This window comes from Bombina bombina, chromosome 1 (assembly GCF_027579735.1).
Source record: "Bombina bombina isolate aBomBom1 chromosome 1, aBomBom1.pri, whole genome shotgun sequence".
NCBI lineage: Eukaryota > Metazoa > Chordata > Amphibia > Anura > Bombinatoridae > Bombina > Bombina bombina.
Window position 1 is genome coordinate 227,531,597 of NC_069499.1, and position 16,284 is coordinate 227,547,880.

Here is a 16,284-nt window from a genome sequence, read left to right on the forward strand (position 1 = left end):
GGACCTCGCCGCCACTATAATAAATGTATTAACCCCTAAACCGCCTCACTCCCGCCTCAAAAACCCTATAATAAATAGTATTAACCCCTAATCTGCCCTCCCTAACCTCGCCGACACCTAACTTCAAGTATTAACCCCTAATCTGCCGACCGGACCTCGCCGCTACTCTAATAAATGTATTAACCCCTAAAGCTAAGTCTAACCCTAACACTAACACCCCCCTAAGTTAAATATAATTTTTATCTAACTAAATAAATTTACTCTTATTAAATAAATTAATCCTATTTAAAGCTAAATACTTACCTGTAAAATAAACCCTAATATTGCCACAATATAACGAATAATTATATTGTAGCTATTTTAGGATTTATATTTATTTTACAGGCAACTTTGTATTTATTATATTATAACTAGGTATATAACTTTATTATATTATAACTAGGTACAATAGCTATTAAATAGTTAATAACTATTTAATAGCTACCTAGTTAAAATAATTACAAAATTACCTGTAAAATAAATCCTAACCTAAGTTACAATTAAACCTAACACTACACTATCAATAAATTAACTAAACTATCTACAATTAAATCAACTAAACTAAATTACAAAAACAAACACTAAATTACAAAAAATAAAAAAAGATTACAATAATTTTAAACTAATTACACCTACTCTAAGCCCCCTAAAAAAATAACAAAGCCCCCCAAAATAAAAAAATGCCCTACCCTATTCTAAAATAAAAAGTTAACAGCTCTTTTACCTTACCAGCCCTTAAAAGGGCCTTTTGTGGGGCATGCCCCAAAGAAAACAGCTCTTTTGCATTTCAATAAACATACAATACCCCCCCAACATTACAACCCACCACCCACATACCCCTAATCTAACCCAAACACCCCTTAAAAAACCTAACACTAAGCCCCTAAAGATCTCCCTACCTTGTCTTCACCACGCCGGGTATCACCGATCCGTCCAGAAGAGGATCCAAAGTCTTCATCCTATCCGGCAAGAAGAGGTCCAGAAGAGGGTCCAAAGTCTTCATCCTATCCGGCAAGAAGAGGAAATCCGGACCGGTAGACATGTTCATCCAGGCGGCGTCTTCTATCTTCAACCCATTCTATTGGCTGTTCCGATCAGCCAATAGAATGCGAGCTCAATCTGATTGGCTGATTGGATCAGCCAATCGGATTGAACTTGAATCTGATTGGCTGATTCAATCAGCCAATCAGATTTTTCCTACCTTAATTCCGATTGGCTGATAGAATCCTATCAGCCAATCGGAATTCGAGGGACGCCATCTTGGATGATGTCACTTAAAGGAACCTTCATTCGTCAGTAGTCGCCGGAAGAAGATGATGGATCCGCGTCGGCTGCTTCAAGATTGTCCCGCTCCGCGCAGGATGGATGAAGATAGAAGACGCCGCCTGGATGAACATGTTTACCGGTCCGGATGTCCTCTTCTTGCCAGATAGGATGAAGACTTCGGACCCTCTTCTTGCCGGATAGGATGAAGACTTCGGACCCTCTTGTGGACGGATCGGTGATACCCGGCGTGGTGAAGACAAGGATGGGAGATCTTCAGGGGCTTAGTGTTAGGTTTTTTAAGGGGTGTTTGGGTTAGATTAGGGGTATGTGGGTGGTGGGTTGTAATGTTGGAGGGGTATTGTATGTTTATTTAAATGTTTGGGGCATGCCCCACAAAAGGCCCTTTTAAGGGCTGGTAAGGTAAAAGAGCTGTTAACTTTTTATTTTAGAATAGGGTAGGGCATTTTTTTTATTTTGGGGGGCTTTGTTATTTTTTTAGGGGGCTTAGAGTAGGTGTAATTAGTTTAAAATTATTGTAATCTTTTTTTATTTTTTGTAATTTAGTGTTTTTTTTTTTGTAATTTAGTTTAGTTGATTTAATTGTAGATAATTGTAGATAGTTTAGTTAATTAATTTATTGATAGTGTAGTGTTAGGTTTAATTGTAACTTAGGTTAGGATTTATTTTACAGGTAATTTTGTAATTATTTTAACTAGGTAGCTATTAAATAGTAAATAACTATTTAATAGCTATTGTACCTAGTTAAAATAAATACAAAGTTGCCTGTAAAATAAATATAAATCCTAAAATAGCTACAATATAATTATTCGTTATATTGTATCTATATTAGGGTTTATTTTACAGGTAAGTATTTAGCTTTAAATAGGATTAATTTATTTAATAAGAGTTAATTTATTTTGTTAGATAAAAATTATATTTAACTTAGGTGGTTGTTAGTGTTAGACTTAGCCTTAGGGGTTAATACATTTATTAGAGTAGCGGCGAGGTCCGGTCGGCAGATTAGGGGTTAATACTTGAAGTTAGGTGTCGGCGATGTTAGGGAGGACAGATTAGGGGTTAATACTATTTATTATAGGGTTTTTTAGGCTGGAGTGAGGCGGTTTAGGGGTTAATACATTAATTATAGTGGCAGCAAGGTCCAGTCGGCAGATTAGGGGTTAATAAGTGTAGGTAGGTAGCGGCGACGTGGGGGGGGGGGCAGATTAGGGGGTAATAAATATAATATAGGGGTCGGCGATGTTAGGGGCAGCAGATTAGGGGTACATAGGGATAATGTAGGTGGCGGCGGTGTGCGGTCGGCAGATTAGGGGTTAATTTTTTTTTAGAGTGGCAGCGATGTGGGGGGGGGGCACGGTTTAGGGGTACATAGGTAGTTTATGGGTGTTAGTGTACTTTATAGCACAGTAGTTAAGAGCTTTATGAACCGGCGTTAGCCCATAAAGCTCTTAACTCCCGACTTTTTTCTGCGGCTGGAGTTTGTCGTTAGAGTTCTAACGCTCACTTCAGCCAAGACTCTAAATACCAGCGTTAGAAAGATCCCATTGAAAAGATAGGATACGCAATTGACGTAAGGGGATCTGCGGTATGGAAAAGTTGCGGCTGGAAAGTGAGTGTTAGACCCTTTCCTGACTGACTCTAAATACCAGCGGGCGGCCAAAACCAGCGTTAGGACCCCCTAACGCTGGTTTGGACGGCTAACGCAGAACTCTAAATCTAGGCGATAGTATATTTGGGCACAATATATATCAGACACAATAGTGAGTCAGTTTGAAGATGGAATGCTTCTAATAGATGCACTAAGTGCACTGCACAATTAGCTTAAAGATATTGCTACACAGTACATTACGTACCCTATTAAGAGTATTCCCACTAATAGGGATCCAATATCCCCATAGTGCCTATTATTGTATGAATTAGGATAAGTATTGAAATCACGATCGCAATGGTCACATTAATATCCGGTAAGGAACACAAATTTATCTTACATCTTAGACAATTTTAGATGTTCTTAGCTAGTTCAGAGCTTATTAAGATCTAGTTTTTTTTATACTCTTAGCTATTACGCCCTTGACCTGTATTTTTAGAATTTTAGGGATGTGGCCACATCTTGTTTCTTAAACCAGTTATTTTTCATTTGTATTTTATGTTTTTATTTGCATACTATTGTCAGAGTATTAACTTATATTATTTTACTTGATGTGTATCTAATTAAATATTTGTACTATTTATTCATTTTCGTTATTATTCTGATACCATATTTATATTTTTACGTTATATAAGGGATCGATATCAACTACTACTGTTTCTCTCATGCATTTCAAAACCTATACTTAACCCTACTAAAAAGTGAATTGATTATATATCTACTTGAGACATATATATACACATCACCTGAGCTCTGCCTAGAGCGCCACTCTATTCCCCTATCTTTTACAATAACTTTAGTATAGTGGCGGCGATTTTGGGGACGGCAGATTAGGGGTTAATAACAGTAATGTAGGTTGCAGCGATGTTAGGGACAGCAGATTAGGGGTTAATAATATTTAAGTAGTGTTTGCAATGCGGGAATACGGTGGTTTAGGGGTTAATAATTTTATTATTTGCGATGCGGGAGGGCCTTGGTTTAGGGTTTAATAGGTAGTTTATGGGTGTTAGTGTACTTTTTAGCACTTTAGTTATGAGTTTTATGTTACGGCGTTGCAACATAAAATCCATAACTACTGACTTTCAGTTTACGGTATGGATCTTGACAGTATAGGCTGTACAGTTTACTTTTTGACCTCCCAGGTATACTCGTAATACCGGCGCTATGGAAGTCCCATTGAAAAAAGGACTTTTTGAAAGCTGCGGTAGTTACGTTGCATTCCGGCCAAAAATGTGTGCGGTGCAGCTAAACCTGCAATACTCTTAATAACAGCGGTAGTAAAAAATAGAGCCTTAACGCTGCTTTTTCACTCATACCGCAAAACTCGTAATCTAGCAGATTGATAATAATATTCTAAGTGGATACGCTGCGAATGTATGAGCATGCCCACTGTTAACTTATAACTAGGTGTAGAGAGAGAGAGAGTGAGAGATATCCATGTTTGTAAGCAGAGGTGATTAAGCTAGTCTCATGAGCAGTATTTTAATGAGAGCAGTTACGCAGGGAGCCAGCAAATGCAGCATATAATAATGATTACATGTGTCTCTTCAATGATAGCTGTGAATATAACCAAATGTATTTAAAAAGTTGGCATTTAAAGAGCCTAATTTTGATATTGCAGACAGAGAAGCTTTGCAACCAATACAATAACGTTATTTCTTAACTCTATTTCTGTTCTACCTCCATTTAGCAAAATCATTTTTGCACTCATTTGTATTTCACTAACGAGCAGACTTGCTTAGAACCACATTTATTTACAGGCCATGGTTTAAAATCCACAGCCTAGGACTGTATTGATTTGTTTATTTTTCAAAACCACCCTAGTTAAGCTTACTGCCGATTAACACATGATTTACTTACCAGCTTTAACTCATTTCTGTTTTTAAGTGTGTGTTTTACATTTTTTAATCATCTTAATAAAGGTTATATTTTAAACAGTGTATCTGTCACAATCTCATTGCTCTATGCTTAATATAGCCTATAAGGAATGAAATAACATATTTGTATGTCAGATTAGCGCACTTGAGAATATGGGATCAGGTTTTTTCCCCCACTTTCTTTTGCACATTTGACTCCTATGGGGGAATAGGTTTGCGATATTGTAAGTTAGGCTTTTTCCGCGCGTTAGGTTAGTGGGTGAGCAAAACCAGTTTAATTTTAACTTGCAATACAAGTGCAACCCGATGCACGCAAGAAGCGGGAGCATTAAAAAGGGCTCCACTTGTAATCTGGCCCTAAGTGATCCTGTAAAAACAAAAGAGAAACCAGCAGATGTGCTTTGGCCAGGTTTTTAAAGAAAAAGTTGACAAATATTTTTACACCAATAGAAGTAGTTTAATTCAACAACCTATTAAACTTGTTTGTGATCTACAATAAAAACAGAATTTATGTTTACCTGATAAATTTCTTTCTCCAACGGTGTGTCCGGTCCACGGTTTCATCCTTACTTGTGGGATATTCTCCTCCCCTACAGGAAATGGCAAGGAGAGCACACAGCAAGAGGTGTCCATATAGCCCCCCCTCTGGCTCCGCCCCCCCAGTCATTCGACCGACGGTTAGGAGAAAAAGGAGAAACTATAGGGTGCCGTGGTGACTGTAGTGTATAAAGAAAGAAAGAAATTTTTCAAACCTGACTAAAAAACCAGGGCGGGCCGTGGACCGGACACACCGTTGGAGAAAGAAATTTATCAGGTAAACATAAATTCTGTTTTCTCCAACATTGGTGTGTCCGGTCCACGGTTTCATGCTTACTTGTGGGAACCAATACCAAAGTTTTAGGACACGGATGAAGGGAGGGAGCAAATCAGGTTACCTAAATGGAAGGCACCACGGCTTGCAAAACCTTTCTCCCAAAAATAGCCTCCGAAGAAGCATAAGTATCGAATTTGTAAAATTTGGCAAAGTATGCAGGGAAGACCAAGTCGCTGCCCTACAGATCTGATCAACAGAAGCCTCGTTCTTGAAGTCCCATGTGGAAGCCACAGCTCTAGTAGAATGAGCTGTAAATTGTTCAGAAGGCTGCCGTCCAGCAGTCTCATAAGCCAATCGGATGATGCTTTTCAGTCAAAAGTAAAGAGAGGTAACAGTAGCTTTCTGTCCTCTCCTCTTACCAGAATAGACGACAAACAAAGAAGATGTCTGTCTGAAATCCTTCGTTGCTTCTAAATAGAATTTCAAAGCACGAACTACATCTAAATTATGTAACAAACGTTCCTTCTTCGAAACTGGATTCGGACACAGAGAAGTAACCACTATTTCCTGGTTAATATTCCTGTTGGAAACCACTTTTGGAAGAAAACCAGACTTTGTACGTAAAACTACCTTATCTGTATGGAATACCAGATAGGGTGAACACACTGCAAAGCAGAAAATTCAGAAACTCTTCTAGCAGAAGAAAAAGCAACCAAAAACAGAACTTTCCAAGATAGTAACTTAATATCTATGCAATGTAAGGGTTCAAACGGAACCCCTTGAAGAACTGAAAGAACTAAATTTAGACTCCATGGAGGAGTCAAAGGTCTGTAGACAGGCTTGATTCTGACTAAAGCCTGTACAAACACCTGTACATCTGGCACGGCTGCCAGACGTTTGTGCAACAAAACAGACAGAGCAGAAATCTGTCCTTTTAGAGAACTAGCTGACAAACCTTTATCCAAACCCTCTTGGAGAAAGGAAAGTATCCTCGGAATTTTAATTTTACTCCAAGAGTATCCCTTGGAGTTGCACCAACAGATATATTTTTTCCATATCTTATGGTAAATTTTCCTAGTCACAGGCTTCCTGGCCTGAATCAGAGTATCTATAACTGAATCTGAAAACCCACGCTTAGATAGAATCAAGCGTTCAATTTCCAAGCAGTCAGTTGCAGAGAGACTAGATTTGGATGTTCGAATGGACCTTGTACTAGAAGATCCTGTCTCAAGGTAGCTTCCATGGTGGAGCCGATGACATATTCACCAGGTCTGCATACCAAGTCCTGCGTGGCCACGCAGGAGCTATCAGAATCACTGAGGCCTTCTCCTGTTTGATCCTGGCTACAAGCCTGGGAAGGAGAGGGAACGGTGGAAACACATAAGCTAGATTGAACGACCAAGGCGCCACCAATGCATCCACTAGTGTCGCCTTGGGATCCCTGGATCTGGACCCGTATCGAGGAACCTTGGAGTTCTGACGAGACGCCATCAGATCCATATCTGGAATGCCCCATAGTTGAGTTAACTGGGCAAAGACCTCCAGGTGGAGTGCCCACCCCCCGGATGGAAAGTCTGACGACTCAAATAATCCGCCTCCCAGTTGTCTATTCCTGGGATGTGAATTGCAGATAGATGGCAGGAGTGATCCTCCGCCCATTTGATGATCTTGGATACCTCTCTCATCGCCAAGGAACTCTTTGTTCCCCCCTGATGATTGATGTACGCTACAGTCGTCATGTTGTCCGACTGAAACCATATGAATTTGACCTTTGTCAGGTGAGGCCAAACCAGGAGCGCATTGAATATCGCTCTCAGTTCTAAAATGTTTATCGGAAGAAAAGACTCTTCTCGAGACCATAGACCTTGAGCTTTCAGAGAGTCCCAGACCGCGCCCCAGCCTAAGAGACTGGCGTCGGTCGTGACGATGACCCACTCTGGTCTGCGGAAACTCATTCCCTGAAACAGGTGATCCTGAGACAACCACCAGCGGAGAGAATCCCTGATTACTTGGTCTACTTGAATCTGGGGAGACAAGTCTGCATAATCCCCATTCCACTGTTTGAGCATGCACAGTTGTAATGGTCTTAGTTGAATTCGAGCAAAAGGAACTATGTCCATCGCTGCGACCATTAATCCTATTACTTCCATGCACTGAGCTATGGAAGGCTGCAGAATAGAGTGAAGAACTTGACAGGCGCTCAGAAGTTTTGATTTTCTGACCTCTGTCAGGAAGATCCTCATTTCCATAGAATCTATTATTGTTCCCAGAAAGGGAACTCTTGTTGACGGGAACAGGGAACTCTTTTCTATGTTCACCTTCCACCCGTGAGATCTGAGAAAGGCTAGAACAATGTCTTGTATGGGCCTTTGATTTGGAAAGAGACGACGCTTGGGTTAAAATGTCGTCTAGATAAGGTGCTATAGCAATGCCCCTCGGTCTTAATACCGCTAGAAGGGACCCTAGCACCTTTGTGAAAATTCTGGGAGCAGTGGCTAAACCTAATGGAAGCGTCACGAACTGTCTTTTCAGGAAGGCGAACCTCAGGAACTAATGGAGATCTTTGTGGATAGGAATATGCAGGTACGCATCCTTTAAATCCACGGTAGTCATATATTGACCCTCCTGGATTGTTGGAAAAATCTTCCTTGTTCCGTTATTGGAACTGGGTGTATCACTCCCATCTTTACTATGTCTCCTACGCAGTGTAAGAATGCCTGTCTCTTCATCTGGTCTGAAGATAAGCGAGACATGTGGAACCTTCCCTTTGGAGGAAGTTCCTTGAATTCTAGAAGATATCCCTGAGAGACTATTCTAGTGTCCAGGGATCCGGAACATCTCTTGCCCAAGCCTGAGCAAAGAGAGAGTCTGCCCCCTACTAGATCCGGTCCCGGATCGGGGCTACCCCTTCATGCTGTCTTGGTAGCAGCAGCAGGCTTTTTGGCCTGTTTACCCTAGTTCCAACCTTGCAATGGTTTCCATGCTGGTTAAGGTTGGGAAGTGTTGCCTTCTTGTCTGGAGGCCGCAGAGTTAGGAATTGGTCCGTTCCTGAAATTGCGAAAGGAACGAAAATTAGATTTGTTCTTAGCCTTAAAAGGCCTATCTTGTGGGAGGGCATGTCCCTTTCCACCAGTAATGTCTGAAATAATCTCTTTCAATTCCAGCCCGAATAGGGTCTTACCCTTGAAAGGAATATTAAGCAATTTGTTCTTGGACGACACATTCGCCGACCAGGATTTTAGCCAAAGCGCTCTGCGCGCCACTATAGCAAACCCTGAATTTTACGCCGCTAACTTAGCTAATTGAAAAGCGGCATCCAAAAGAAATGAATTAACCAACTTAAGTGCGTGAATTCTGTCCATGACTTCATCATATGGAGTCTCCCTTTGAAGCGAATTTTCCAGTTCCTCGAACCAAAATACGCTGCGGTAGTGACAGGAATAATGCACGAGATTGGTTGAAGAAGGAAGCTGCTGAATAAATTCTTTTTTAACAGTCCTTCTAATCTTTTATCCATAGGATCTTTGAAAACGCAACTGTCCTCAATAGGAATTAGCTAACACTGAAACCGCCCCCTCAACCTTAGGAACCGTCTGCCATGTGTCCTTTCTAGGGTCGACAATGGGGAACATTTTCTTGAATATAGGAGGTGGAACAAAAGGTATACCTGGCTTTTCCCGCTCCTTAGTCACTATGTCCGCCACCCGCTTGGGTATCGGAAAGGCATCAGCGTGCACTGGAACCTCTAAGAATTTGTCCATCATGCACAATTTCTCTGGAATTACCAGAGAATCACAATCATCTAGAGTAGTTAGGACCTCCTTAAGCAGGGCGCTTAGGTGTTCTAACTTAAATTTAAAATCACTATATCAGTGTCTGCCTGCTGAGAAACTTTTCCTGAATCAGAAACTTCCCCTTCAGACAGGCCCTCCCTCACTGCTATACTCAGATTGATGTGAGGGAACAACTGATAAATTGTCCTCAGCGCTAACCTGCTCATCTTCTGTATTTAAAAACTGAGCAATCACGCTTTCTAGAATAGGATGGCAGTTTGGATAATAGATTTGCTAAAGAATTATCCATCACTGCAGTTAATTGCTGCATAGTAACCAGCATTGGCGCGCTAGATGTACTAGGTATCGCCTGCGCGGGCAAAACTGGTGTTGACACAGAAGGAGAGGATGATAAACTATCCCCACTACCTTCACATGAAGAATCATCCTGGGCAATCTTATTAAATGTGACAGTACTGTCCTTACTTTGTTTGGACGCTATGACACAATTTGCACATAACATTAATAGGGGGAACCACCTTGGCTTTCATACATACAGAGCATAAGCTATCTGAAGGTACAGACATGTTAGACAGAATATGGCAGGCTAATAATGCAATAAAAACGTTTTTAAAGAAAAGCGTTACTGTCTCTTTAAATAATAAACAAGCACACTTTATTTCTGAAAGTTTGAAAAACTATGAAGGCAATGTCCGATTTTTACAAAATTTGCACCCCAGAGTCCTAGTGCCTTGAAAGTATTGCACCCAAGTTTCAAGACTTTAACCCTTAAAATGAGCAAAACGGAGCTATTTGTTCAAATAAACAATTTTATCACACAACAATCACTGCCACAGCCTTGCTGCAGCTTTTTACCTTCCCTTAAAGTGATTCAGCACTGAAATAAACTTTCCTGAGTCCGTTTTCTTTACCCACAGGACCCTCAAATGAAGCTGCATGAACTGCCAAGGAAATAAAATGCGCAATTGAGGCGCGAAAACGGAGCCTCCTCCATCTGCATTACCAGAGTGAAGGGGCCTTTCTGACTAAAGTAGTAGTCTAACTAGATGCCAGGCGAAAAAAAAAAACGTTCCCAAAAGTGCTTTTATAACACAAAAAACACTCTAAATGTCCAATAAATCTGATATAAACCAATCGATTTAGCCCACAATAGTGTCAACCAGTATAGAACCCATTTATAAGCCTTAATCTGTTATGAATCTAAGAAAATGGCTTACCGATCCCCTAAGGGAAAAACTGACAGTCTTCTAGCATTAACATGTCTTGTTAGAAATATGACTAATCGTACCTGAAGCAGATAAGTCTGAAAACTGTTCCCGCCAACTGAAGTTCTCTGGGCTCAACAGTCCTGCGTGGGAAACAGCAATTGATTTTAGTTACTGCTGCTAAAATCATACTCCTCTTTTAACAGAAATCTTCTTCATTTTCTGTTGTAGAGTAAATAGTACAAACCGGCACTATTTTAAAATAACAAACTCTTGATAGAAGAAATAAAAAACTACAACTAACACCACAAACTCCTCACCATCCCCGTGGAGATGCTACTTGTTCAGAGCGGCAAGGAGAATGACTGGGGGGCGGAGCCAGAGGGGGCTATATGGACAGCTCTTGCTGTGTGCTCTCCTTGCCATTTCCTGTAGGGGAGGAGAATATCCCACAAGTAAGGATGAAACCGTGGACCGGACACACCAATGTTGGAGAAAATAAGATAAGCTACTTTGTAAAATTTTTCTCTTCTGATTACAAACATCATCTCTTCAACTAAATGCACACAAAAAAACACAGATACATAACTTGTGTACACATAGCACACTGATCATTAGAGGGTAGGTGGTAAATTCTTTGCTGGAGGGATACAAATAACTCCTTCCAACTTTTCAGCAATTTCATCCATTTGCAATCTGCACTCCTCCTGCAGGATTCGCAGCTCGGCCTCCAGTTCAGCTCCAGATTTCTCTAGTTTTGTTATAAAGTCTGCAGCACGAATACCTCGCGAGTTAAAAAACTTGGAAGAAGATACTGAATTACTGTCTTTATGAAAAACTAGTCTAAAATGTCCATGCATCTCTATGGCCTTTGCAGTTCGATACTGAAGTTCATCAGTTCTCTTACATATATCTTGTTTTATCTTTTTCATCATCAAACTTCTTTCCTTTTCACTGATTTCTCTTTCAGTTTCTTTGATCTGCAAGAGATAAACAATGTTATCTTTAATTACACAATTGTTTGCAAACCCATCTAACAACAAGTGTTAAATTAAAATTACAAATCAGGGGATTAATGACCTAACATTATTAAAAGTCTAAAACCATGGGCATCCGCAGAAATCCATCTGGCATCCACCAGTGCATGATGATAAGTGGCATGACCAGTGCCTGAAACAAAGGGATAGTGAGGCCTGTAATGCCAGGGAGATGCCTGCAGGTGTGGGAGGGGATAGTGATGCCTGTAATGCCAGGTAGCTGCCTGCAGGTGTGTGAGGGCATAGTAATGCCTGTAATGCCAGGGAACTGCTTGCAGGTGTGTGAGGGGATAGTGAGGCCTATAATGCCAGAAAGATGCCTGCAGGTATGTAAGTGGATAGTGAGGCCTGTAATGCCATGGAGATGGCTGCAGGTGTGTAAGTGGAAAGTGAGGCCTGTAATACCAGGGAGATGGCTGCAGGTGTGTTAGGGGATAGTGAGGCCTGTAATGCCAGGGAGATGGCTGCAGGTGTGTAAGTGAAAGTGAGGCCTGTAATGCCAGGGAGATGGCTGCATGTGTGTTAGGGGATAGTGAGGCCTGTAATGCCAGGGAGCTGCCTGACGGTGTGTGAGGCGATAATGAGAAATGTAATGCCAGGAAGATGTCTGCAGCTGTGTGAGGGGATAGTGAGGCCTGTAATGCCAGGGAACTGCCTGCAGGCGTGTGAGGGGATAGTGAGGCCTGTAATGCCAGGGAACTTCCTGCAGGTGTGTGAGGGGATAGTGAGGTCTGTAATTCCAGGGAACTGCCTGCAGGTGTGTGAGGGGATAGTGAGACCTGTAATGCCAGGGAACTGCCTGCAGGTGTGTGAGGGGATAGTGAGACCTGTAATGCCAGGGAACTGCCTGCAGGTGTGTAAAGGGATAGTGAGGCCTGTAATGCCAGGGAACTGCCTGCAGGTTTGTGAGGGGATAGTGATGCATGTAATGCCAGGGAACTGCCTGTAGGTGTGTTAGGGGATAGTGAAGCCTGTAATGCCAGGGAGCTGCCTGAATGTGTGTGAGCCAATAGTGAGAAATGTAATGTCAGGGAGTTGCCTGCATGCGTGTGATTGAAAAGTGAGGCCTGAAATGCCAGGGAACTGCCTGCAGGTGTGTGAGGGAATAGTGAGGCCAGTAATGCCAGGAAGATGTCTGCAGCTGTGTGAGGGGATAGTGAGGATTGTAATGCCAGGGAACTGCCTGCAAGTGTGTGAGGGGATAGTGAGGCCTGTTATGCCAGGGAACTGCCTCCAGGTGTGTGAGGGGACAGTGAGGCCTCTTATGCCAGGGAACTGCCTGCAGGTGTGTGAGGGGATAGTGAGGCCTGTTATGCCAGGGAACTGCCTGCAGCTGTGTGAGGGGATAGTGAGGCCTGTAATGCCAGGGAACTGCCTGCAGTTGTGTGAGGGGATAATGAGGCCTTTAATGCCAGGGAACTGACCTGCTGGTGTGTGAGGGGATAGTGAGGCCTGTTATGCCAGGGAACTGCCTGCAGGTGTGTGAGGGGACAGTGAGGCCTCTTATGCCAGGGAACTGCCTGCAGGTGTGTGAGGGGATAGTGAGGCCTGTTATGCCAGGGAACTGCCTGCAGCTGTGTGAGGGGATAGTGAGGCCTGTAATGCCAGGGAACTGCCTGCAGTTGTGTGAGGGGATAATGAGGCCTTTAATGCCAGGGAACTGACCTGCTGGTGTGTGAGGGGATAGTGAGGCCTGTTATGCCAGGGAACTGCCTGCAGGTGTGTGAGGGGATAGTGAGGCCTGTAATGCCAGAGAACTGCCTGCAGGTGTGTGAGGGGATAGTGAGGCCTGTAATTCCAGGGAACTGCCTGCAGGTGTGTGAGGGGATAGTGAGACATGTAATGCCAGGGAACTGCCTGCAGGTGTGTGAGGGGATAGTGAGGCATGTAATACCAGGGAGATGCCTGAAGGTGTGTGAGGGGATAGTGATGCCTGTAATGCCAGGGAACTGCCTGTAGGTGTGTGAGGGGATAGTGAGGCCTGTAATGACAGGGAGATGCCTGCTGGTGTCTAAGGGGATAGTGTGGCCTGTAATGCCAGGGAACTGCATGTAGGTGTGTTAGGGGATAGTGAGGTCTGTAATGCCAGGGAACTGCCTGCAAGTGTGTGAGGGGATAGTGAGGCCTGTAATGACAGGGAGATGGCTGCAGGTGTGTGAGGGGATAGTGAGGCCTGTAATGCCAGGGAGATGCCTGCAGGTGTGTGAGGGGATAGTGATGCCTGTAATGTCAGGGAACTGCCTACAGGTGTGCGAGGGGATAGTGAGGCCTGTAATACCAGGGAACTGCCTGCAGGTGTGTAAAGGGATAGTGAGGCCTGTAATTCCAGGGAACTGCCTGCGGGTGTGTGAGGGGATAGTGAAGCCTGTAATGCCAGGGAACTGCCTGCAGGTGTGTAAAGGGATAGTGAGGCCTGTAATTCCAGGGAACTGCCTGCAGGTTTGTGAGGGGATAGTGATGTCTGTAATGCCAGGGAGCTGCCTGAAGGTGTGTGAGGCGAAAGTGAGAAATGAAATGTCACGGAGTTGCCTGCAGGTGTGTGAGGGGATAGTGAGGCCTGTAATACCAGGAAGATGCCTGCAGCTGTGTGAGGGATAGTGAGGCCTCTAATTCCAGGGAACTGCCTGCAGGTTTGTGAGGGGATAGTGATGTCTGTCATGCCAGGGAGCTGCCTGAAGGTGTGTGAGGGATAGTGAGGCCTCTAATGCCAGGGAACTGCCTGCAAGTGTGTGAGAGGATAGTGAGGCCTTTAATGCCAGGGAACTGCCTGCAAGTGTGTGAGGGGATATTAAGGCCTGTAATGTCAGGGAAATGCCTGCAAGTGTGTGAGGGGATAGTGAGGCCTTTAATGCCAGGGAACTGCCTGCAGTTGTGTGAGGGGATATTGAGGCCTGTAATGCCAGGGAACTGCCTGCATGTGTGTGCTGTAATGCCAGGGAGATGCCTGAAGGTGTGTGAGGGGATATTGAGACCTGTAATGCCTGGGAGATGCCTGCAGGTGTGTGAGGGGATTGTGAAGCATGTAATGTTAGGGAGATGCCTGCAGGTGTGTGAGGGGATAGGGAGGGCTGTAATGCCAGGGAGATGCCTGCAGGTGTGTGAGGGGATAGTGAGGCCTGTAATGTTAGGGAGATGCCTGCAGGTGTGTGAGGCGATAGGGAGGCCTGTAATGCCAGGGAGATGCCTGCAGGTGTGTGAGGGGATAGTGAGGCCTGTATGCCAGGGAACTGCGTGCAGGTGTGTGAGGATATAGTGAGGCCTGTAATGCCAGGGAACTGCCTGCAGGTGTGTGAGGGAATAGTGAGGCCTGTAATGCTAGGGAACTGCCTGCAGGTGTGTGAGGGGATAGCGAAGTCTGTAATACCAGGGAACTGCCTGCAGGTGTGTGAGGGAACAGTGAGGCCTGTAATGCTAGGGAACTGCCTGCAGGTGTGTGAGGGGATAGTGAAGTCTGTAATACCAGGGAACTGCCTGCAGGTGTGTGAGGGAATAGTGAGGCCTGTAATGCTAGGGAACTGCCTGCAGGTGTGTGAGGGGATAGTGAAGTCTGTAATGCCAGGGAACTGCCTGCAGGTGTGTGAGGGGATAGTGAAGTAGGAAAGAGGGGGACAATGACGTCATTTCTGGAAGGATTTTGTAAGCATAGGCAAGTACAGCTTGTTGCATTACTGTGTGCGTCAAGCTTTGGTATTAAAAAAAATAAATAAAAAAATATATATATCTATATATATTCCACTGAAATAAGTGCAGGTGGTATAGAAAGTTCAAATATCCAAGTTATAACACAAGCACTCACTGGACTTGATATAGGTGAAATAAAAAAGTGATTTTATTAAAATTTTTATTAACATTTTATACCCATTGAAACCCCACCCACTGTGCAAAAAAACCGACAAACCGTGGCCATAGCAACCATAGAAAAAACAAATACATTGTGAATGCTCATAATTACTAATCCAGTGCTAATATTACAAAGTGCAATAATAAACATATAGTGTTATCATAGTGGGACCAATAACAGAACATCACTGAGTTTAAACCATCCTTGCTAGTAATAAAAAAAAAAAATTAATATCACAAACCTCCGTTGTTATGTTTTTTTTTTTTTTTTTTTTCAAAATAATTTTTTATTGAGGTACAACTGAAGTTTAACAGATATAGCCATAAACGAAAAAGGTCAAATGGTACACAATCTGAACAATCGGGCCACTGCATAGTATCAAATACATAGTTCTTGAGATGCCAATTGGCGTTTACAAATGTCAGTATTGGCACAAAATATAAGGAGTATAGAAAACATAGTAGTTTTATTAAATGAACCAGAACTTACATATATATATTGTAACCTCATTTTATATTTTATTTATTTATTCCCAGTTATGTAGGACACTTTAGACAGGTGTCCTGACTTCTAATCATTCAGTGCAACCCATTTATATAGGCTAAGGTTTATATTATTATTGGTCCTGGGTGCACTGAAAGCTAAGAAGGGGAAATAGAATAATAATTATAACTTCAAGGGGGAAATGGGGGGATATTCAGCGGGTAAGCACCGCTATGAGTTAGGGAATTAAAGTATTAGATAT

The 16,284-nt window shown here is 42.9% G+C and overlaps 1 protein-coding gene across 3 annotated transcripts in view; it reads right to left on the minus strand.

Moving 5' to 3' along the window:
- Positions 1-5,283: 5,283 nt before the first annotated feature.
- TEDC1 (tubulin epsilon and delta complex 1) overlaps positions 5,284-16,284 on the minus strand; it is a 473,641-nt gene continuing 462,640 nt past the window's right edge. For 2 of the 3 annotated variants that reach the window (XM_053697858.1, XM_053697857.1), the window contains one exon: positions 11,141-11,641. In XM_053697858.1, the coding sequence (XP_053553833.1) occupies positions 11,276-11,641 (366 nt within the window). In that variant the 3' untranslated portion in view covers positions 11,141-11,275. Of the gene's footprint in view, positions 5,367-11,140; positions 11,642-16,284 lie in introns of those variants that run through there. The other variant, XM_053697856.1, reaches the window with a different exon arrangement.